Source organism: Perca flavescens, chromosome 9, assembly GCF_004354835.1.
Source record: "Perca flavescens isolate YP-PL-M2 chromosome 9, PFLA_1.0, whole genome shotgun sequence".
In the NCBI taxonomy this organism is placed as follows: Eukaryota; Metazoa; Chordata; class Actinopteri; order Perciformes; family Percidae; genus Perca; species Perca flavescens.
Window position 1 is genome coordinate 762501 of NC_041339.1, and position 23337 is coordinate 785837.

The window sequence follows — 23337 nt, forward strand, 5'->3', positions numbered from 1 at the left end:
CTGTGAGCCGGGAACAGGGCACCGGGAACAGGGCACCGCAAGGTGAAGGTCCTTTCAGAGACTGTGGCAGTTCAGTTTAGCCGACAAAAGGTGAGCGTCATGTGGCAACAACAGTTAAGTTTAGGCACCAAAATGACTATTTCAAATTTGAAAAAAATTGGGGTTTGGATTAAACCACTCCTGGGACACAAACACGCGTTTCCTGGGTGAAAGTCTTGTGTTTTCCCCAGGACAGGAACTCCGCTCCCCGGCTTGAAAGGCCTGTGTTTTAGGACCCACCCATCCACCCCGACCTCCTCCCTATGCGGCCAGATTGTTCTTTTACATTAGCAGTTAAAGTGATGTACACAGCAATAAATACATGGAATACAACTATATGTAAGTGGTTAATGACAACAGCCTGCTTTGCACCTGTCAGTTTGGAATAATACATCTATTGGCTCATATGAGTAGATTGACTTATACTTTGTAACCGTGCAGCACACATTCCTGTCTGGTGTGCACACTGTATTCTCATCAGAAGTCATTTCAACTCCAAACGCAGGTCAGACTGTGTGACCGGGATACTGTTTATAGTTACTGCTGTGCCTACAACCATGTTGTTGGAAGACATGGTGTTCGGTGGGGGTCCACGCAGGCTCTGGTTACTGAATGTTTAAATGTCAGTCCACTTGACCTGATCTTTGAGGTCAGTGATGGAAAGTGGATCTCCTTATATTTCAATGTCTCTTGCCAACACATCAGAAAGCTTCCTCCCAGTCACTGCTTCAGGCTTAAAACAGAGCTGCGACAAATCTCAAATGCAAATATAGCCACCAGCGACAAGAAAAACAAATTAGGCCCATTATATAACTATTATGTTTAAATGATCAATGGTCAAAACAATGGACATTTTGTGAAATATGTACCTTGCAATTATGGAAATAATTGGTTTAAAGTTATGTTAGTTATTTTTGTGGTATCTGCTGGAGTTGCTCCCCCCGCGACCCGACACCAGATAAGCGGACAAAGATGGATGGATGGATGGATGGATATTTGTGGGTATTTTGTTGTCATTATGTTTATGGCCGGATAGAGTGTGTATTGGTCATCAGAAATTTCTAAAATGTCACCAGGGTATGGGAGTTATGATCTTATCGAAGGGTATTAATAGAATGTTTTTCATTGTAAAGCCATTTTTGAGTACTGCTCAATTAATAAAGGATTACATATTAATTGAGTTTTTTTAATTATTCACTAGTTCACTAGTTAATGACAAACTCCTAGAGTAAATTACAGAATTAACCACATTGAGTGTTAAATGAAACCCAACAGCTGTACAAATGAAAGGTACACTGTTTTTGATCACTAGTAGGGCTTTAGATGTTTTGATCTGGGGGTCTCGAGAAAACTCTGCAAGGCACCTTAAAATAGCATGTCATATCGTGTAATGAACACACCTTGTTCCTTAAATTCCATTCATTTGGCAGTTTAGAGAAGTCCCATTTAGAGGATGGGACCATATGTGCTGGATTATTGCTGGCCTTTCTTACAGAGGACATTAAGGAACGTTAAGGAAGGTCTGACCTTTGATCCTGCATTGTATATGCTAGTGTACTGCTAAAATTTAATGATTTTTTTAAATTCTCTAATGCTCTTCTTTTATGTGCATTAGTTTATGTGGTAGGTAGTAAGCAATAATTCCTCTTAAAAGTACACTATCGTCGCGGTGGAAAAACTCACATGTTCTCCTAAGGCACCAGTTTTAATAAGTGGTTACTGGGGAGTGTATGACCATCTTAGTGCTAACGTGAGGTCATACATCTCTGGAGAGGCAGAGATAAAAAGAGATATACATTTAAAAGAAATTGACTAAATTATGGATTTTGAACTTCACTTCATTCACAGTGATTCTAAACAACAATAATATCTACCCCCCTAATTATTATTATAATTATTACAAAAACTTAACAAAGTAATATGATTTGAAATTAAATAAACACTAGGTAGCCACTTGTTAATGTTGGTTTTACTCCGAAATAAAGGGCTGTGTTGTCTTCTCATGTTGTTTTTTTTTGCGCGTTTGTTGATTGGCCGGTTCCTACGGCCAGTGGTAACCGTCAGTAGATCAGAAGTGTTTGTCACATAACCGCTCATAAATAATAGGCCCTGCCACCCTCCTCTCCGCTGGCCCCCTCTGAGATGAACAGCATGGCTGGTAAATAACTGGCCGGATCAATACCTGTCATTGCAGTTCAGTGAGCCCCGGCAATCTAAAAATGTCTGAGCAGTTTTTTTATTTTCTCATTTTCAGCCTCTCCTTACCGGCCTGTAGTGAAGAGATGCAGATGTAGCAGTACTGAGATTATTCTGCAGCTTTAAATGTGTTTAATGAAATGAAACTGTGGCACGCTGGGTGACCGATTTAATGACCTCGCTGCATTCACTCCAAGTCACATGACTACAACAAATTAATCTATGTAGTAGCTGTATTTTGACAATGTTGCTAACACATTTAAATGTGTAAAATCTTTAATTATATGAAGTTCTTTTTGTGATAGTGTGAAAAAAGTTATATGAGTCATCATCATCAGGGGTCTTTTTTAAGACAAGGACCCCTGAACTGAGAGAGAGACGGATCAGGGACCCCCTACTACATATATTGTATTGTATATGTGGGCGACTTTATATTTATATATACCTTTTTAGTGCATAGAATAGCTATTAAAATAAAAACAATTAAAACTGTTGATGATTTTATAAATCATGTTTTAATGTTAAATGTGATCTTTAGGAATAACTGCATCTGTGGATGACTACCTTACCTATAGGCCAGTAAGCCTATCATCAGTGTGTTTTTTCACAAATAGACTGATTCATATTTGCTAATAAAGATATGTTGGATTCATGTTAAGACATCAAAATATTTGAGAAAACTTGAAAAAAAAATGCAGTAACTCTGAGGACCCCCTAAGGGTCCCGGACCCCCTGTTGAAGATCTCGGAGTTCAGGGTTTTCCCTACCATTATAAGGTTTAGGTGCAGCACCCGAGCCGTTTTGGGAAGCAACTTAGCAGAATAAATGTAACTAAAGGCGTTTTTTTACATGGTACCTGCTCGGCCTGGCTCGGCTCGGCTCCACTCGGCCCCGGTGCCCCGTCCTCCTTTTTCCATTGCAGATTTAGTACCGCCTCATGCGTGAGGTGAGCACGGCTGGTTGTCATAGCGCCACTGCAAGAAACTGCCGTGACCTAACACGACACGCACACAGAACGTGGAAGGTGTGTGGTTTTTGATTCTCGGCATGTTGCTGTTGCTACAGCCAGAAGACAGTAGTAGTAGTTTTTAAAGAAGTTGGAAGCAGCAAAAAAAAAAAACAGCTGGCTAAACTATTTTAACACGGCGGGTTTGTTCAGGACACCCCGTCTGTCGCTAGCAATGATGACGCAGTGATTAGTGACGAATCCAACAACCCCAAAGAAAACAGAAATGACCAAATAGAGACACAACACGATAACAAAGAGACACAAAGGCTACGTTCACACCGCAAGTCTTAATGCCTGATTCTGATTTTTTGCTCGGATCCGATTTTTTGTTTGGCTGTTCACATTACCTTTTAAAATGTGGCCTATATCAGATTTCAGTGTGAACTGTTTGCAGTATTGAACTGACCTGCATGCGCAAAAGAACAATACCAATGACATCAGACGCAGCAGCTGTTGCACTAAAGTTAGGGAGGTTAGTTAGGGAAATAAGCATTTTCACTTTTATTTCAAAACGTTTGTGTAATGGCAGCCATAACATTAATGAGCAGGTGCTGAGGAGGAGAAGAATGAAGAGAGAGAGACAAATTGGATATTTTGGCCTATAAAATAAATAAATAAAATAAATGTAAATTCACTACAGAGGTGTGTGTGTGTGTGTGTGTGTGTGTGTGTGTGTGTGTGTGTGTGTGTGTGTGTGTGTGTGTGTGTGTGTGTGTGTGTGTGTGTGTGTGTGTGTGTGTGTGTGTGTGTGTGTGTGTGTGTGTGTGTGAGTGACTGGACGACCAATTTGCACGTCAGGACGTTACGGGCCTCCACCAGAGTTTCCTCTGGCTTCGTCCTGCCCACCCTACCATCTCTCGGGTCCTATCGCACGCGCTCACGCTCCACCTCCCTCACGGTGCGGGCGAGACGGGCCGGTGGTGTGAGGTGATCCCGAGGGGCTGGGATCCCACCTCAGCCGCCCCGCGCCGGCCCTCACTCCGCGGGGCGATCCTCTGACTTTCGCGTGTCCTTGTGGTCGGTGTTTCAAGACGGTTTGGGTGGGTTGCCGACTTCGCCGCAGACCCCAGACGCCTTTTATGTGAGCTGATCCCCGCCCTGGCGAAGCGGTGGGGGTGCACTGAGGAAAGTCCGCCCTGGCTGACAGCCGCACCGGGAGCAGCGGGGAGAGGGGGCGCAGCGAGGGTTATTGAGGTAAAAGTCACATCAAATCCGCCTTGGCTGTTAACACTGCGGCCGCATTGAAAATAATCGGATCTGGGTCTGATTCAGGACCACATATGGAAGTGGCCTGAATCTGATCTGAAAAAATCAGATCTAGGCTTTGGGCCACTTTGGCCTGCAGTCTGAACGTAGCCAACATGTATGTAGAAATTGCTTTTTTAAATTAAAAACATCACATTTTCTTGAGGAAGGACGCCTAACCCTCCCCGCCAAATACGTGCGCTTAAGTCATCCACAAAGCCAGGGAAAACACTGGACTTAAATAATTCATTTAATTTTGATCACTGTAAATAGCCCTGGTCACCTGAGTGACACTGTGTGACTAATGTGTTAGTCTAATGTGCTAATGTACGTCATGTGTCTACATGAAGGTACAGTATACTGTATATGGTTTTCTTGGTTCAGTCAGACACCAGGCAGCCAGAAGCAGCTGCATAAACAGTGGCCCCTGCTGTCTCCTTGTGGACATGGTCCCCCTGTCTGTTCAACACCTCTCTGTGTCCCACTTGTCTTGCACAAACACAAGTTTTCTCCGTTTTTGTTTTTGACTGATGCTGAAACTAGATTCCTCTCTGCCCTCCTAACATCCTCTGTCCACAAAAGGACTCTTTTATCCGCCCCCTGGCTCTGAGTCCATGAAACGTGTGCACTTTCTAAAAAAATGTTTTTCTCTCATCAAGGAAGCCTCCCTCAGCGGATCAGGCTTTGTGTATTGTTGGCCCCAGCATTTTAGTGGTAGCGTTTGGTCAAATGATATCCTTCAGGGTGTCATTCAGATAACCCATGTAGTTGTTAAGGTGGAAACGGAGAAGGATATATCATGGTTTGTCAGGAGGAAAAATTACACAGGAGATGGACGACACCGTGTATTACAAAAGGGAAGTGCAGGTTGCCAATACATCGATTTGAAGGCATAACCTGTATGACTCATCATTATGTCCACCACATGTTTAAATATAGATCCCTGCTACCACATGAGGAAACGGCAGGGAAATACTTTGAGCTCTAACCCAAACCAGGGAAACCTGCATCCTGTGTAATCTGGTGTTTTGCTACATTCATGGGATTGTAATGGTATACAAAGAGACGCCAAATACGTTTTATCTCCATCCCAACAATTTGTGCAATCATTTGTTGTTGCTGTTGGGATTTTTTTTCTTTCTTTCACATTGCTTGTGGCTCCCCTCTCTACACTCTCAGATTTTCAAATATCTGTTTGCAGGGGGATGTGTCAGTTCCGAACAGATGACCTAGTTTTTACACACGCACAGTCTTACAAACATTGAAAGGCCCCTCTACATACATTACATTCCTGCGAACACTCTGAAATGCATCACTTTCATATGAATTCAGTTTACAGCAAAGATTTGAATGGCTGCGGAAAATGTCAATTATGGAATTGGTTAATTTTTAATTATCGTTGGCTGTGTTGTACACAGCTGCTCTACAGTTGACTGTTATTTTTTTTAGTCTGCGTTTAATTGGAGCTGAAACAGCATGACCTATTTTGTTTGGAGAGAATGTATACTTTATCTGTGCCTCCTCAGAAGGTGGCCTTGAGCTTAATTTGCAGCGCTGTGATCGTTCTTTCTCAAAGTGTAATGCATTACCGATTACTCATAACCTCTTTAACATCACACGCAGCACATTCATCAACTGGATTACATAAGGCCACTGACATGTGATTGCTTTGGCAGACTTAACAAATGCTTCAATTAAACATGCAGCTGCCAGAAAAATGACAAAGCAACTTTCCCTCAAATATTATTTTTGTCCGGCAAACCGCTTTTATTTGAAGTGGAATACCTGCCACATCCTCGCTCTAATCCAAACCGAGCTGTCCTTTTGTACTATAATGAATACAACTCTCATTTCTGTCCGGTCATTCTTAAAAGACTGACTCTCAGTAATGACGTGCTCTCCCAGGTTTCTATTAAAATGCCCTGCTCTGGCTTTCAGAGTCTTAGGGTTAAGGTTAGGGTTAATGGGTCTCTGCAGTATGATATCAGATAAAGCTATCCACTATGAAATTGATGGCTCTTAGTAAACACATTTTCTTTACAAAAAAAACACACACACATCTGTTTGGTGTTTAACCCATTGATTCCAGACACACAACATGCTGTAGCCCCCCTCTCTTCAAAACACCCACCAACACACACACACAAACACACACACTAACTCACTGGACGGATAGCGGGACTGATCCAGCAATCCTTTCATTGTTTTGGTAAAACAGAGACGCCTAAGCTGCTATAATCACTCATTTAGTGTTGTGGCAACAAATGCTTTTTTTAGATATTCCAATATAAAATTCCAATCCCTCATGAACCCTAACTAATGCAATGGTCCATTTGCTGTTATTATTATTATTATTATTATTATTATTTTAATAAGCCATTTCCCTTTCAAATGCTCTGTGTCCATTTCAAATGATAGCTTTGTGATTTAGGGAGAGACAAAAAGCCAGCATGTCAGATTGAGAGCTCTTTTAAAAGCCTGAGTTAAAGCTGCAGCTCCATTGACACTAAGGAGCATTTTGTTTTGTAAAGTCCATCATCATTTTAATCTGTGGATAAATATGTCTTTGAGTGATTATTTCTTTCTTTAGTTTGTGCTGATCGTGCAGGAAATGTTAAGCTATTGTAAAAGGTAAGACAATTGCCTTTTTGTTTTAAGGTGCAGTATTTGGTTTACAGTAAGTAAAACAAAAGCAACACACAGCTGATGGATGACTGCAGGTTTAGAGACGCAGATTAGTGTTGTTTAGCAGCTGTCTTTCATTGGGCTCTCTCTACAGAGCTTGTACTTTTCCCCTTCTGGTTATCACTTCCCGCTCAGTGGGTAGTGCTGTTTATGCAGTGGCTCTCAATCTCATTGTCGTCACACGTTGCTTTTGAACTATGCAAAAAAAAAAAAAAGCACTGGCCTAAATATGAGGATACAGCTTATGATTCCTCAAAAGGTCAACTGACATTTGAATTCTCCCTTTTTTGACTAGACCATAATCTGGGTTAAATTGCATCCTGGTTTCCTTCACTTGCTTCCCTCCCTCGCGTCTTAGTCCGTCCCACCGAGGAAGCATGGGAGAGAAATAATCAATCAATCATTCAAATTTTATTTAAATCACCATTAAGCATGGTCTCGGTTCACTTTACAATTAAAGGAACACAGAAATAGAAGACAAACAATTGATCTCTATTAAAGCAGTAATAATAAACTATACAAAAGTGAAAAAGGTTTGTTTGTGAAGGACGCAGAGAGGATGGTGTGTTGTTGTTGGCTGTAGTTTAATGTACGGTGGCCCTGAAGTGCAAACCACGGCAGCAAATTGCACAACGTGACAGCAAATTGCACAATGTGACAGCATTTCACTACAGGAAAGGGTAGGTACATATTGGTCACTGATCCTCATCCTAATTGTCTGTAATTTACAAATGGGTCAGTGTACGTTTTGATATATATTTTTTTTTTCATTTGAACCAAGAATCAAACAGAAATAGCATGTTCAATTTTCATTTCAATTAAAAAACAAATAAATAAAAATGCAGAGCCGTTTTTCCATTTTTGGTTTCGGATTTCAAAAATACATATTCTGTGATATATTGGAATGATATTATATTTTTTCCAACTTCAAATTTTTCCTATCTCAAATTATGTCCCCAAAAGAAAACTTTGTCAACATCTGTTTTATCTAAAAAGATACATTTCTCTGTTTGTTCATTTCACTTCAATTTTATTGCGATTTTAAACATATCACAATATTCTGCGATATATTGCAGTGTATTACCTTTTTTCCAACTGTTTGTTCATTTCACTTAAATTGTATTGCTCCGAAATGTGATTATCAAACAGACAAACTGACCAACACATAAATAATAATAGATCGATACTTGGCGTCTGTGTATCAGTATATTGTGTAACCGTATTGCCATGGAAAATATCACAACACTATGCTGTATTGATTCCCCCCCCACCACCACCACCATGGACTGTAAATAGTTCCAGTTTCCTCTTCACTTGAACTTTGTTCCACCTGCACTAACAAAGGTGTAAGTCAGATGCTCTCCCATTCACTCTCTATCACTGCAGTGGAAGCAGGAAAGACAGAGCCTGAGGTTTGGTTCCTCAGTGGGACACAATGCTGTCAGGGCATCAGGTGAGCACCCCCCCCACCCCCATCCCACTCCACTCCTCACTTAATCAGTTCTGACACAATGCCAATTCCACAGTGGGTGGCGCATACAGCTGTATTTATAGATGTGGCAGTGGGGCAGTGATCCGCTCCCACACTCTGCTTTGTCTGCTCACCTTTCACTGTCATGCTGTATCTGCTAGCACGCAGCAGTGGTCACTTACAGATTATTGTTGCTTTTGATTTGAAGTGGTCTCACATTTAATAACGGTTGGTCAAGTGGATGGCATTTGATGGTGTTTCAGTGGTATTAGAACTGAAAGCAGATGACCTGAAACTATAAGCCTCAACATACTGGTAAAACAGTGGAAAATAGGGGCAGCTGTTAACCCAGTCGCCACTAGATTTAAGCCCTAACTTCAATGAAAGTGCGGCTGGGTGTCCTGAGGGCGTAGGCAAACAATTTACTGAACTGAGCCAGATGTAACTGAAAAATCATGTCTGCAGCACGTATAGCTGGTGTATGATTTCTATTGTTGCCTCTGAAAAGCTGAACAGGAACTGCGACGCAATCATAAAGCATGCAGGGAAGCAATTTCTTTCTCTTATTCAAGTGAAAAATTATTCCGTGCTGTCACAAAAGACTCCCTAACAAGGTGCTTTAAACTCTCTGGCAGTGCATTGCTGCAGGGTGTCAAAGAGTGGATAAGCTATAAATGAAGCTTAAAGTCAAAAGTCTGTTTCTGGTAATAGCAGCATTTCGTTCCCTCTCCAATGTGCTTTTGATGTGGAGCTAAGATTAACGGTGTTAAATCGTCCTCTTCACTGTCTCAAAGAAACAACACAGGCATAATGAGCAGATTGTTGACAACACAAGCACTTCTTTATAGTGTATGAATATTGTAGGGCTGCAACTAACGATTATTTTCATTATTGATTAAGCTGTGAATTATTTTCGCAATTAATTGATTAGTTGATTGGTCTATCAAATGTCAGAAAATGGTGAAAAATGTAGGTCGGTGTGTCCCAAAGCCCAAGATGACGTCCTCAAATATCTTGTTTTGTCCACAACTCAAAGATCTTCAGTTTACTGTCATAGAGAAGTGAATAAACTAGAAGATATTCACATTCAAGAAGCTGGAATCAGAGAATTTTGCCAATTGATTCAATAGTTGAAAACTAGTCTATATCCATGACATTCCGCTTCCGGGTTTGCTCTTGTTCTTCCGGAAATTCCGCTCGGTGTCCCTCTTTTTGGCCGGATGTCTCTTTCTTTGTGTCTGGTGGATTTGTGAGGACTATGGTTAACTGCTCCTCAGATCTCTGCAGGGTAAATCCAGACAGCTAGCTGGACTATCTGTCCAATCGGAGTTTTCTGTTGCACGACTAGAACTACTTTTGAACGTACACATGTTCCACCAAAACAAGTTCCTTCCTGAGACTAGTTAGCAGAGGCACCGTGGCTCCGTCCGGCGCTTAGCACCACCCAAGATGATTCTGATTGGTTTAAAGAAATGCCAATAAACCAGAGCACATTTTTCTTCCTTCCCAGAATGCTGTGTGGACTAGCCCGACCCTCCTCTGCAGCACTGTGGAGTAAGGTCTGGTAATGAGAGACTAGTTGACAACTAATGGATTCATCTTTGCAGCTCTAGAATATTGTACAGACTATTCTTTTTCTGCAGGTAGTTGTCTTAGAATTCAACCCCCTCCATGTACACCTCCGCTGACCATTGTGTATTATTAAAAAAAAAAAAAAAAAAAAAAAAAAAAAAAAGTCTGATGTAAAGATGTAATTTGAGTTGAATATCCAATAACTGAGGAATGTTCCTTTCATCTCTACCTAATCCTCCATTATGTGATGCTGACAGTTTATGGTTGAGTGACTGAGGAGGCGCAAAGGTGCCAAGGAATCCAAGAGCTCAGGTCCAGCTGCTCTCTAGAGACTGCTCCGGCACGGCACAAAGATTTGCACGTCCAACATGTCGATCCCTCAGAGTTAATGAGGCCTTCTGTTTGGGCTTCCATTATCAGCCCGGTGCATCCTGAGCCGGGCCCAGCAAAAGTCATGCATCATAAAGTCCTAGACGCTCCTTGATACGTAGTGGACAGTAATCAGAGCTCTGCATTTCTCACCGTCTATGGAAATAAACTCAGTAGACCATTGCGTGTTTCTTACACCAAACCTACTGTACATTTGCATTACCACCTTTAATTTACTGTTGAAATTAAACCAACTTTATTTATATTCTTGAAACCTTGAGTGATACTTACAATGTGTCAAATTCATGAAGAATTACTGTGCATACAAATGTAGCCGTCAATAATGCCAGTAGACACGATCTGGCATTACTCTTTCATTCTGAATACAAAAACATTATTTCACTCAATCCCCTATTGGCAAATCTGATTCCTTTATGTGACACAGTAAACCTCGGATAAATTAGTACAAAACCAGACCAGTCGCGAAACACCCACCCAGCTCCCAGATGTCACAATTAGGAACACCTCAAAGGTCAGCTCAGATCTCGACCCATGTTACCATATTGAAAATCAAATCTAGTGTAAAGATCCAGCCAGCCACAGATCTAGGGATGGCCATCCCAAGTGCTGCTGAATTAAAAAAAAAAAAAAAAAAAAAAAATTCTCAGATGCTTAGCCTCGCAGCACGAAAAAAGTCAAGTTCAGGCCTCCAGGGTGTCTGCAAAGGACACACACCTGTGACGGGATGGGGGGTGGGGGAGCTGTATTCTGCGGCTCTGTTGATGATTGGTAGAAAATGTCAGGCACAACACGTTAGCCCCATACACACCCAGACACAGCAGGCAGATGTCAGAGACTGCATGATAAGAGGGAGGGCACGCTCACAAGGAAAGGAAGGAAGTGGCATCTTCAGAGAGTTATGTCATCCTTGTGAAATATCTTACAGATTAGGCATCAACACCATTCACGCCTCATTTTTTGTTGTTACTCCAAGTACGTCTAAATACCTATCTCCTGACCTGTCACCCAAATATACAAGACTTAAAAAGTTTCTTTTCCTTCTGTTATCATTATTTTCCAAAATACAAGGATTAGTCAGGGTCATCGTTTTTTTTCCCCATGCTTGTATTGCACAGAAGGATCTGCACAACCTTCTGGGCTGCACACCACTGGGGCCTGAGCCAGGGTCAGATATTTCAGACCATCCACTGCATTTTAATTACTGGGAATGTGTGTTGTTAGACCTTGAGAGGGCTTCATCCTGATTTATTGAAGTTAAGTTTTTGTGAATCTTTAACTTGAATGTGGATGTATTCTGTTAAGCAATTCATCACTTTTTCTTTGCCTTTTAAGCAGCATTTGTATGGCATAGACTACAGGGGAAATTCATCAGTGAGATGGAATAAATGCAAGAAGCTGCTGAAATGTTATTTGTTACCTCGGTCGACTTAGCGAATCACAACTATGTTCCTGTGTTCCCGGTTCTTAGGGCAGTGCTCACATGGCCCACCCTGAGGATGAGCTGGAGCGCCTGACCAAGAAGATGCTGTTTGACATGGACAACCCACCATCTGAGGAATATTTTGGTAAGAAAGATAGCTCATCTCATACACACTGTGTTAGCATTAGCTGTGAAGCCACAGTAGGTGTAAACATTGAAATGAATGATCACTGAATTCCATTTAGCTGCTGTGGTTTAACGGTCCTGGTATTGTGTCACACTGTAATGACTTAAGCGTTGGGTATACTCAAGCGCGACACAGTAAGTGGGACGCCAGAGATTGCACGTACGCGCGCTACAAGCATGCACAGAGACGTTTATGCTCAGCGCATTGTTCGTTGCAGTATTCTCCGAAACACCAGAGGGCATACAGACAAAATAATCTGTGAAAAAGCAAGAAGTAGTAGAGGAAGGCTTGTATCATGTGACAGTGTTGTTGTCATTACTTAGAATACCTCATGGGGGCAGCAGAAACTACACACTATAGCTTTAAATAAATTGATTGATACAGCCACTAAGAGCTTTGGCAATTGCTGATTAAAAAAAAAAGTACATAAAATGAAATAAATTAAAACAAAATGGGTTTTTAATTCCTGTCTGAGCCTACAAGTTTAGACACTAGCTTTTCAGCATTATGTTTGCGTTTGTTTAGCTAACTAGTCACAGATCAACAGCAGTAAATGCATGTTAGATAATAGACCAAATCAATGAGAGATAGCATTATCTTTTTCATATTAGCAGAGCCTCAGCCTACAGTATTGTCCAAATCTCAATTTTGTTTTTATTTATTTTAACAGTTATTTAACCAGGAAGTCTTTTGAGATACATGGCATCTTTTACAAGAGAGACTGGTCAGAAATGGCTGCTTAGAGTAGTTAACACAGTCGCATGAAAAAGAAAAATGCTCACAATATTTATATCCTAGCTTAATTTTTATATTAATTTAATATTAAACATTGCAGGTGGTGCTAAGTGGAGCGTCTGTCATAGTGTGATTGGTCATGTCGGTGGCATTGATTTATAATTTCCCACGAAGCTGATTAAACTTCTCATCTCCAATCCTATCTGTGAGAAGTGGCGCTGTCCTGAGTTGAAATCTAGCTTACTTTACGGCGTGTGTGTTGTCCAGGTAGGGAATGGGTCCTTACCCCAAGTGAAGGAGTTCAAGTACCTTGGGGTTTTGTTCGCGAGTGAGGGGACAATGGAGCGGGAGATTGGTCAGAGAATCGGCGCAGCGGGTGCGGTATTACATTCAATCTATCGCACCGCCAGACGAAAAGAGAGCTGAGCCAGAAGGCAAAGCTCTCGATCTACCGGGTCAGTTTTCGCTCCTACCCTCACCTATGGTCATGAAGGCTGGGTCATGACCGAAAGAACGAGATCCAGGGTACAAGCGGCCGAAATGGGTTTCCTCAGGAGGGTGGCTGGCGTCTCCCTTAGAGATAGGGTGAGAAGCTCAGTCATCCGTAAGGAGCTCGGAGTAGAGCCGTTACTCCTTTGCGTCGAAAGGAGCCAGTTGAGGTGGTTCGGGCATCTGGTAAGGATGCCCCCTGGGCGCCTCCCTAGGGAGGTGTTCCAGGCACGTCCAGCTGGGAGGAGGCCTCGGGGAAGACCCAGGACTAGGTGGAGGGATTATATCTCCAACCTGGCCTGGGAACGCCGGATCCCCCAGTCGGAGCTGGTTAATGTTGCTCGGGAAAGGGAAGTTTGGGGTCCCCTGCTGGAGCTGCTCCCCCCGCGACCCGACACCGGATAAGCGGACGAAGATGGATGGATGGTGTTCGTGTCGGCCGCTGTCCATTTCCTAAGGTTCTGAAATGCAAACATTGTTGACTACTTTTTTTTTTTTAAACTGTGTGCGCGTGTGAGCACCCACGGAGGAAAACATAAATCGGCGCCTGTGCGCGACCTGTTATTTACGGTAGTTTGATTGACTCATATCTCTGACTGGGAACAATACAGAGAGGATTACCAACGGCCGCTGGGGCAGATGAACTAACGCTAGCCTCGTTACTGTAAGGAGGCTACAATTAAACCTTGGGGAGTTAAAAGTCAATAATTATCAGTGCACTCAGCTGTGTAGACCGGCATCAACATGTAGAAAGCGATATTTCAATCTGCTCTGTCTGCTCACTACACTCTTGTCCACCGCGCTGTTTTACGCAAACACAGCTCTACTCTGCAAATAGCTAATTTTTACAAAACAAGCTAAAAGAAAAGCTGTCGGTTTGTAGTCTCTTTTTCTTAGTTTGCAGGGAATCTTGAAATTTGGACAAATTCTTATAAACTTAAGCTGTCTGAAGAAACCATCCTCTCCGCTGGAGCGTAAATATGGATGCATTATTAGACCAAAACAAATACATGTGGCTACTTAATATGCACGTGAATGACGCAATCGTTATGTTCGTGTTCTTCATTCTTGATAATGATGCTGGTTGTGTTATTATTATTTTGCCACAGCATTGTTTCATTGAAAATGAGGCATACAGGACCTGCTTATCAGTCCATTCGTCATTAAAGCCGGGCTTTTCCACAACTTTTCGCTTCAGGATCTTTGACAGTGATATTTTTGTCAACCCATTTTCCACCAATCAGGACTGCATACTAAAACCATGTTTCCATAATAATAATAATATACAATAATAATAATAATTACAAGGTCCTGATTATTACAGATTCCCTGGATATTGCATTTTGATGTGATGTCATAAAAACAATTAATGTCAACATGGCACACTAATAAACAAGAAATTTTGAAAAGGGCACTTCATATCAAAAAGGTTGCCGACCCCTGGTCTGGATCAGCGGAAGTACATTTCCAGGATATTGCCTGACATCCCTTCCACTCTCTGTGTGTTGCCGTTCTCAAACTACGTTCGCTTCAGGAAACAACAACAAACTTGTAGCTAGCAAGCTACACGCTGAAAATGGCAAGTTTAAGGAAATTTTGGATCGTGCAACAAGGCAGGTCTGCTTGGTTCATTCAGGGAATGATTGTAGCGATTTACTAAGAATATGTTTACGGCATTTCCTCTCTAACTGGAACGTTTTGGGACTGATTGGAGTGGATAGTTATGGACAAAGTAAACCTGGAGATACACTGGTAAGAGCTAATGAGGTTTAACCATGTATCAGCTAATTTAAATAGCTCACGTTACTGGATTCTGTCAACAGTTAACTTCAGTTAATATTGGATGTGGAGTTTTCTTTGGCGGGATGCAAATGTTTGTTCGCCACCCAAGACGCTTGTGATTGGTTTTAAAAAATGTAAACAACCTATCCCAGAATGTATGTATGGTGTAGCCAGACCTTACTCCGCCCAGCTGTGGAGATAGGTCTGGCAATGCGACACTATCACAGAGAGAGTGTGGGGGTCTTTATAATCTAACACGCTCTCAGTCACTCATAATGACCTGCTGCTTGTTAGATGTTACTAATTGATTTCTCCCTCCATCTCAGCCTCCTCCTGCTCTCACTTCTTATTGCCATATTGTAATAGGATCACTTTGCGGCAACTGGGCTCCGTGCAGCGCTGTGGAGGAAGGTCTGGCAATGTGAGACTATACTGGGGCCTTCCTTGAGTCATATGCTGATTTTTGGCTTCAGAGCGGGTTCATAGTCTACCAAACAAAAGTATATGATCATTTCTGCTGTTTATTAGCAGTCATCTATCCTCTACTGTGCGTCTCTGACACAACAACAGTCACTTCACAATGTGGCACATTCATAGGTGAGAGCAGCAAAGTGGCTAAAATGATCCCAGCAGTTGTGAAAACATTAGCACAGGTAGTATGATCTCATTAGGAGCTCTCACTATGTCACCTTTCACTGTGACGTTTTGTGTGACTGAAAGGAAGAACAAACAGAGTGGAGAAATGTGTCCAAAACTACTGCTTGTACTACAAAACCATGCCACATTTAGAAATAAAACAATGTGGGATAGTGGGTTAATAGAATAAAAACTGGCATAAGGTTTCCTAGATTAGCCCACCTAGTGACCCACAAAGTTAGTTTTGTATCACAAATGTTGTTAGAAAAATGCTGCAGGTGTGTATGATACAGACCAGGTTAACCTAGTATTCTTGGTACTTCTTATCTGTTGATTTCCAAGTGTAGACACAGCAGCATATCTCCCAGTCTGGGAAGCAGTCCTCAAGGTAGAGTGTCAAAACTAGATCAGTGTGATCAAAGGATAAGGCTCGGGGTATAATGAGAATGAGAGATAAAGGCTTTGGACAGATGAAACATTCAGATTTTGATAAAACTCTCTTGTTTGATTGTCCAGCTGTATTTTTTTTTTTACAGTATTTCTCTCCAATTAGTTTTTTCTCTGTAGCACGTAATATTTAATTTTGTTCTCATTTGAATATATATATATATATATATATATATATATATATATATATATATATATATATATATATATATATATATATATATATATATATATATATATATAACTGCCAGGATTAAATAAAATACCAATTTCAATACTATTTTGCAAAATAGGTTTCAAAACAGAAGGATTCTGTGCATTTCTATTTCATTTCTATTTTTCCGCCCTCTGTACCCTCTGTTGCCAGCGAGTGCCATCCCCTCTGCTGCGCTCTTCTCTAGCCTTTAATCCCCTTTGCCCTGGAATTAATTCCCATGCCCATTAGATACCTAACTCAATACATTCAATAGGACTCTGGAGCAGGCTTTATAGCAGCACATAATCACACAGCACACTATGATAGCATGTGTAGGTGTATTATAGCTACAGGGACACGTATTTAACCGGTATTAAGGGTTGTTCGTCTTCACATTGGTGCACACTGACGTAAAGACGTTAATTGGTCCACATTAGACATAGGTCAAATGGATCTGCTGGCTTAAGCCAAGTGTAGTCATTTCACAGAGGAATGGCCCTCAAAACCTTGTTGGCCTCATTTTTGGGTGAATGTGTATACGAAGCAGCCCTGGCTTGAACTCTTTGAATACTGCCATACCATGCATGCAGATGCCACTATTTGCCAACTTTAAGGCTGACGGCTTGCGAAACAAGGACATGGGAGTTGAGAAATGGGTCATATGTGAGCTGAGGTAGCCAGAACAAGTTAGGGATAGCGTGTGCGTCCCCAGCTGACAACGGCTGGCTGTTACCGGAGTGAAGGGGAGGGAGGGGGGGAGGGAGGGAGGGAGGGAGGGAGGGAGGCAGTTAGGGAGCGTGCATGGATGGCGGGAGAGAGGGGGGTCATCTTGTGGTTAAACAAGGCAACAGCTGAATTGACTAAGAGAAGGAGGATGAGGGCAGGAGCCTAAGACCGAGGTGACTGCAGGGACTCATTAGGAGAGAGTTCAAGCACAGGCACACGCTGCTCTGCAAATCCACAGAGCCCCCGCTGAGTAATGTACACACAGTGTAGCCACCACAGTAACGTTAAAAAGGACTTTTTAGTCTGCCATGTTCTTGACTGTATATCCAGGGCTGGGGGATAATCAGTCCCAGAGCATGAGCCTTTTTGTAATTACAAAGAATCTAATGACACACAAGCCTATTCTATCTTTTTTTTGGGGTGGGGTACAGGGGGAAGAGGGCTAGCAGTTGTTGAAACCCTAAGGCTAGTAATTAACAAGATTAATCAAAGTGGGGCTGCGATCTGTAGCGCGCTACCGGACTGGATCATTGTCTTCCTATAACAAAGTTTTATTGGTGTCACTAATGTCTTTGATGAGCTTCTAATCTAAAAGCGCTGTAGTGGGTTTTCATTGGTCCAGAGGGGGTTAATTGAATTGAATTAACATTACACTTTGGCTCTGTGATGTCACATGGAAACTTTTCAGTAGACTCTGTGGAGCTTCATCTGTACTTACACAACATTATCATGCTTCTTTTTTTTTTATAGCAACTTCAAACCAGCAAATTAAACCAGTCACAGCATTGAAGACTTTTTCTTGGCAAAACAGTCCAACAAAAAGCAGCCGTTCTCAAACTGTAAAAAACCTGAAAATGATGCACTATAAAAGAACGGCTTTTCTTGCGAGAAACCCAGTTAGCAAGCCAGAAATTCCTCCTATGATTGAAGCTTCTTTGAAAAGCAACTGATTAGTCCTGATTTAGAGTTCCAGATTAGATTTGAGTAATCTGAAAGAGCCTTTTCTCCAAATGTCATCATCCGTCATATTTAATCCACTTAGGTTGTGCGTAGGTGTACTGTGTTTGTGGAAATCTAATAAGACACAGCTACTCAGCTCGCAGTACAGATGCCTCGGCATTTGTGTATCAGAGGAACTTACAATATTTTGTCATCACTACATTTCTGTCAACCAAAAACCAGGACATAAAGCTAAATAATTGAAAGGAATTTGATGCTTTGCATTATTTACAATTAATGATGATGGTACTTATGCAGTGTAATTCATTCTGCTGTAGAGAATCTGTTTTTATTTCTCCTTTAATACCAAAATGAGAATTGCGAAGTCCTCAATGCAATCCCAGACTTTAAGTATTCCACCGTATAGAATTAAGAAAGATGTGAAATTTTAATATCCAATCAATATTTATGCTTTTTTTTTTCAGTGAGATTTTTGAGCAGTGGCATAAATGTTTTTGTAATGTTATTATCAGATGGTAAAGTGATAGTCACTGGAAATAAGCAGGGAGATTCATTTGGGCATAGTGTACTCGGCACAGGACTCTGAGCTGTCGGGAAAGCCTTTTCCTCCTGGTTTGAGCTAGCCTTTGTTTTATGATAAGAGCTGAGAAGAAAAGGCAGGCGTTTGCCATTTTCCCTCATAATGTCAGCTGGAGGAGCCCTCATAATTTATAAGACAACTCACATGAAATGTTCATAAAGGATTTTGGAAGAGATACAAATGGCGGTGTTGCTCCAGTAACAGTACAGGCCAGAGGAGTCAGAACAGATCAGCTAAGGTAAGTGGGTCAGAAAGAAGTTTAGGTTCACACAGTGCGCTCATGTGGAGCTGCCTCTTGTTTCTTTATAACACAACTGAGCATCATAACTTAATGTATTAATAGGCTTCCAGTTTAGACAGCTTTGTGCATGTTCTAAGATACTCTGGTGGAATTCATTTACATATTACTGAGGTCGCCCTCAGCAACCTCTTAGGAGTTTGCTTTTAGATGTGCCTCTACATGTCATAACAAGTGGAATGTGTGTCAAGTAAAAGCTTTCTGCTTCCCCCCACCTTCCCCCCCACCCCATAACCCCGCTTCCCCACCACGCTCCACCTCCACAGTCTCCAAATGCCTTTGGCCAACCATCTCCCCCAAAACAGCTAACTGTTTCTATTTAGTGCATGAAGGTGCATCTTTAAGGTTCATTTTAATGTTCGTTTGGTGTGTATATGGGGGAAAAGCAAAAGCTCTTGGAAACATGCAGGTACAATATGAAAATACTTTTAGATTTATAGACATTTTCATACAAGAAGATGCCGCTCAATGTACTTAAAATTGTGAAAAAAGGTTTTCATTAAATCAAACCGTGTTTTTGGTACTATTTACTGTATGTTTGGTATGTTTTAATAGAAATCGCTGTTCAATATATTTACATCCTTTAATTACCTCTCTATAAACAGTAGCAGTTTTCATTGTTAGTTGCAGGAACATTTGCACCCCACTAAAGAAAAGTATTATTTAGTATTAAATGAAGTTAACTGATGTGGCCGGTTAGCTCAGTTGGTAGAGCAGGCACACGTATATATATATTATTATTGACGCAGAAAGTCAAGCATTCGAGTCCAACCTGTGACGATTTCCTGCATGTCTTCCCCCTCCCTCTCCCCTTTCATATCTGAGCTGTCCTATCATTAAAGGCAACAATGCACCTACAAAATCTTAAAAAAAATTAAGTTAACTGGTCGGGCAAATCACAACCGTTTATCTCATACATGTATGTATGTGGCGGGTTTCAAACGATGACTTGCGGAGCCTATTGGTTATTGAAAATACGTGACTGGTTTAGATTTGTAGTGATTAGTTGTAGTTTTATTTGTGATGGTACTTTTATTAGTGATTGATTATGTGTTAGTTTTTTTTAATAGATGTCATGTTATTGCACTAGCACTTTATGATGGAAAAAAAACTGGCACCTTAATTATGGAATGTAGGGCTTTTAACTATTTTAAATTATGTGACTTTATGGTTTTAGTCCATGTGCTTATTTTTCAGTGCCCCCACTTCATGTGGATCTCCTTCTTTTGTTGTCTTTTGTTGTGCTGTGTGCCTAATTGTCTTGCATGTATGCCTTGCTGCACCACAAATTGCCCCTTAGGGACAATATCAATAAAGTTGAAGTTGATGATGCCATTTTTTGGCTTGTGCCGTGCACGCTACAGCAACATAAACCTAGCTTAGTAAAGCAGAGCGCCGTTTAGGCATTTATGAAAACAACCAGAAGATGAATGCAGCTACTATGGTACCTTCTGTTGAAGTACGTTTTAAAATTGCTCGTTCTCAGACATATTGATGCTCCACCGTCCCAGCTGATCTCGGCACGCTGTCCGTCGTTCAGTAGCCTCACTTTTTCAGACCTTCTGCGTAGGAGGGTCTGGTTAGTCCACACAGCATTCCAGGATGAGAGAGAAACGTGCTCTGGTTTATTGGCATTTCTTTAAACCAATCACAATCATCTTGGGTGGTGCTAAGCTCCAGACGGAGCCACGGTGCCTCTGCTAAACAGTTTCAGGAAGGAACTTGTTTTGGTGGAACATGTGTACGTTCAAAAGTAGTTTTAGTCGTGCAACAGAAAACTCTGATTGGACAGATAGTCTAGCTAGCTGTTAGGCAGACAGACAGACAGACAGACAGATAGACAGACAGATAGTCTAGCTAGCTGTCTGGATTTACCCTGCAGAGATCTGAGGAGCAGTTAACCATAGTCCTCACAAATCCACCGGATGTTAGAACGCCAACACAAAGGAAGAGGAAGGGGACGGGACATCCGGCCAAAAAGAGCGTGATCCTGCGGAATTTCTGGCAACTTCGGAGCAATCCTGGAAATGAAACGTTGTGGATGTAGACTATTCGTTCACTAGTCACATATTCAGTTGCTCTGATTGGTTGTATAGTTGGTCTATCGTATGTCCGCAGGCATTTGCCGTTGATAACACCCCATGGAGGTTCCAGACTAACTCATGTTTGCCATTTGTTCCAGCGATGTCAGGCTTATTAAACCCTGCTTGGAGAATAGATTAGTTTTTTTCCTTTATGATCACAATATATATATATATATATATATATATATATATATATATATATATATATATATATATATATATATATATATATATATATCAGTGGCAAAGTGTTGCGGCCTTGTCGTACTGCGCTGTACTTTGTGTGAATACTGTATGTATGTTGCAGCAATCACTATGAGACAAAAGAGCATAATGCTGCTAGAACGAGGTCAGCGACCACCCAGGGGGCGGAGGGGGGGGGCATCATATGTGTCAGTCTGGTGACATGGCAACTAGTATAAATCCCATGCATCACTATACCACCTACAGTGGATTATAATGTATGACTGCAAAAGACAAGATTATACAACACAATAGCCACGGATGATCCACCAGAGCTGCCTTTAGAAGAGAGATGCTGTTTGTATGTCAGTGTGAGGCTGCCGATTTGACTTCCAAGACCCTTTATTCTCATGTAAATAATGTTGCTTTGATTGTAAATCTACCAATATGTCAGATTGAAGAAATACATAGAGATACAATAACCCCCAGCTTTTCTGTTTAAACTGCCTTTAATTCTTTTTCTCTTTTCTTCTTTATTCTTTGATGAATTAGATTTTAGCAGTTTTTCTGCTATGTCATCATCTTGCTTGTTATTGGTCCCATGGTGTTTTCAACACTTCATTATATTGGTTTCTTCTTTTTTTGAGCAGTGGGGGCAGTTTCATAAAACATAAAGTTGTTTTCTTTTCAGCATAGTTTATGGGTCCTCTTTGCCTTTTCTGTTCTCTCATTATCTTGTCCCAGCACTGCAGCTGACCTCGCAATGCTGCTTTCTAGTTTCTCAGCTGATGCAGTGTGCCAGCATGGGGCTTCTCTTCCCAGCGACAGAGGCCCGCTTTTTGGCAGCAGTTCACGCGAGGTGACCACCATCCCCCCCTTCCCCCCTGCTCTCCCTCCCTCCCCTCCCCTTTCTCCCCCGCCAGGCTCGCGCTTGCTATCCTGCCTCGTTGAGACAGCTCCACTGAGGCTTGCAAGATCAGCTGCCGTGCGAGCCCAGCTGAGGCTTCGGGGCACTCACGTTGCTAGATTTCATTTGTGAGTGAGCGTTTGACCTCAGGAATGAGTAGACATCGGCATGCCCATGCACGCAAACGCAGACATAGTTACAAGCACACGGGTGCGCACGGATAAACAGCATATAAACACACAGACACAGGCTTTGAACTCGCAGCTTGCCCACATATTGTGCTGCGCACACACTCACCTGTTCCCTGCCTTTCCTCCTCTTTCTCTCTCTCTCTCTCTCTCTCTCTCTCTCTCTCTCTCTCTCTCTCTCTCTCTCTCTCTCTCTCTCTAACCCACCCCATTCGCCAGCCCCGCTCACTCCCTGGCACCCCTCCATGTCGCTCCTGCCAACCTGCTTCCAAAACATGTAACCTACACTCAGTCCCCCTTGCTCTGCCGCCGCGGGCCCTGACAGGCCGAGCAGTAATGCTCAGTGGCACAGGCTCGCCTATCCTCCATCCTCCACCATCGCCGCAGCAGTTCTGCAGATTGCTATTTGCTGACATTGGGAATGAGATTAAAGGCAGGGGTTAGGAAAGAGGCATTCAGAGATTGAAATGCAGCGATGACAGCTATTTCTCTTGTCATACTAAGGCAACTGAAGGCCACAGCATTGTCAGGCTACACGGAGGGCAATCTAAAGCAACAAAGTAGATTAACCTAGAGGGGAAAGAGATGAAACAGTGCACAAATCGTGGCCTCTGGCAGTTCACTAGCTGGCACTTCCACTCCTAATGTGTTCGACAGACTTATTTTCTGCTGTTAACCACTCGCTGACCTATTGTTTATCTCTTTAATTAAGTGTGAGGAAGTTATCACAACTTTGTACCTTTGTTTGGCCCACCTTTTAAAAAGTGTCACAATAAATGGATGCTGCATCAGTGGAAACACTTATTCAAAATTGAAGCCCAATAAAAATGTGAAGTAGAGCAAGATAATTAGATGTAGTCACATATCTGTGTGTTAATTAGGGCTTAAAATATTTGATCGTGATAAATCACA

At 41.8% G+C, this 23337-nt stretch overlaps 1 protein-coding gene across 4 annotated transcripts in view; it reads left to right on the forward strand.

Annotated features, from left to right (window-relative positions):
• lpp (LIM domain containing preferred translocation partner in lipoma) overlaps positions 1 to 23337 on the forward strand; it is a 178549-nt gene that overhangs the window by 112442 nt on the left and 42770 nt on the right. For all 4 annotated transcript variants that reach the window (XM_028587317.1, XM_028587318.1, XM_028587319.1 and 1 more), the window contains one exon: positions 12076 to 12172. In XM_028587317.1, the coding sequence (XP_028443118.1) occupies positions 12076 to 12172 (97 nt within the window). The remainder of the gene's footprint in view (positions 1 to 12075; positions 12173 to 23337) is intronic.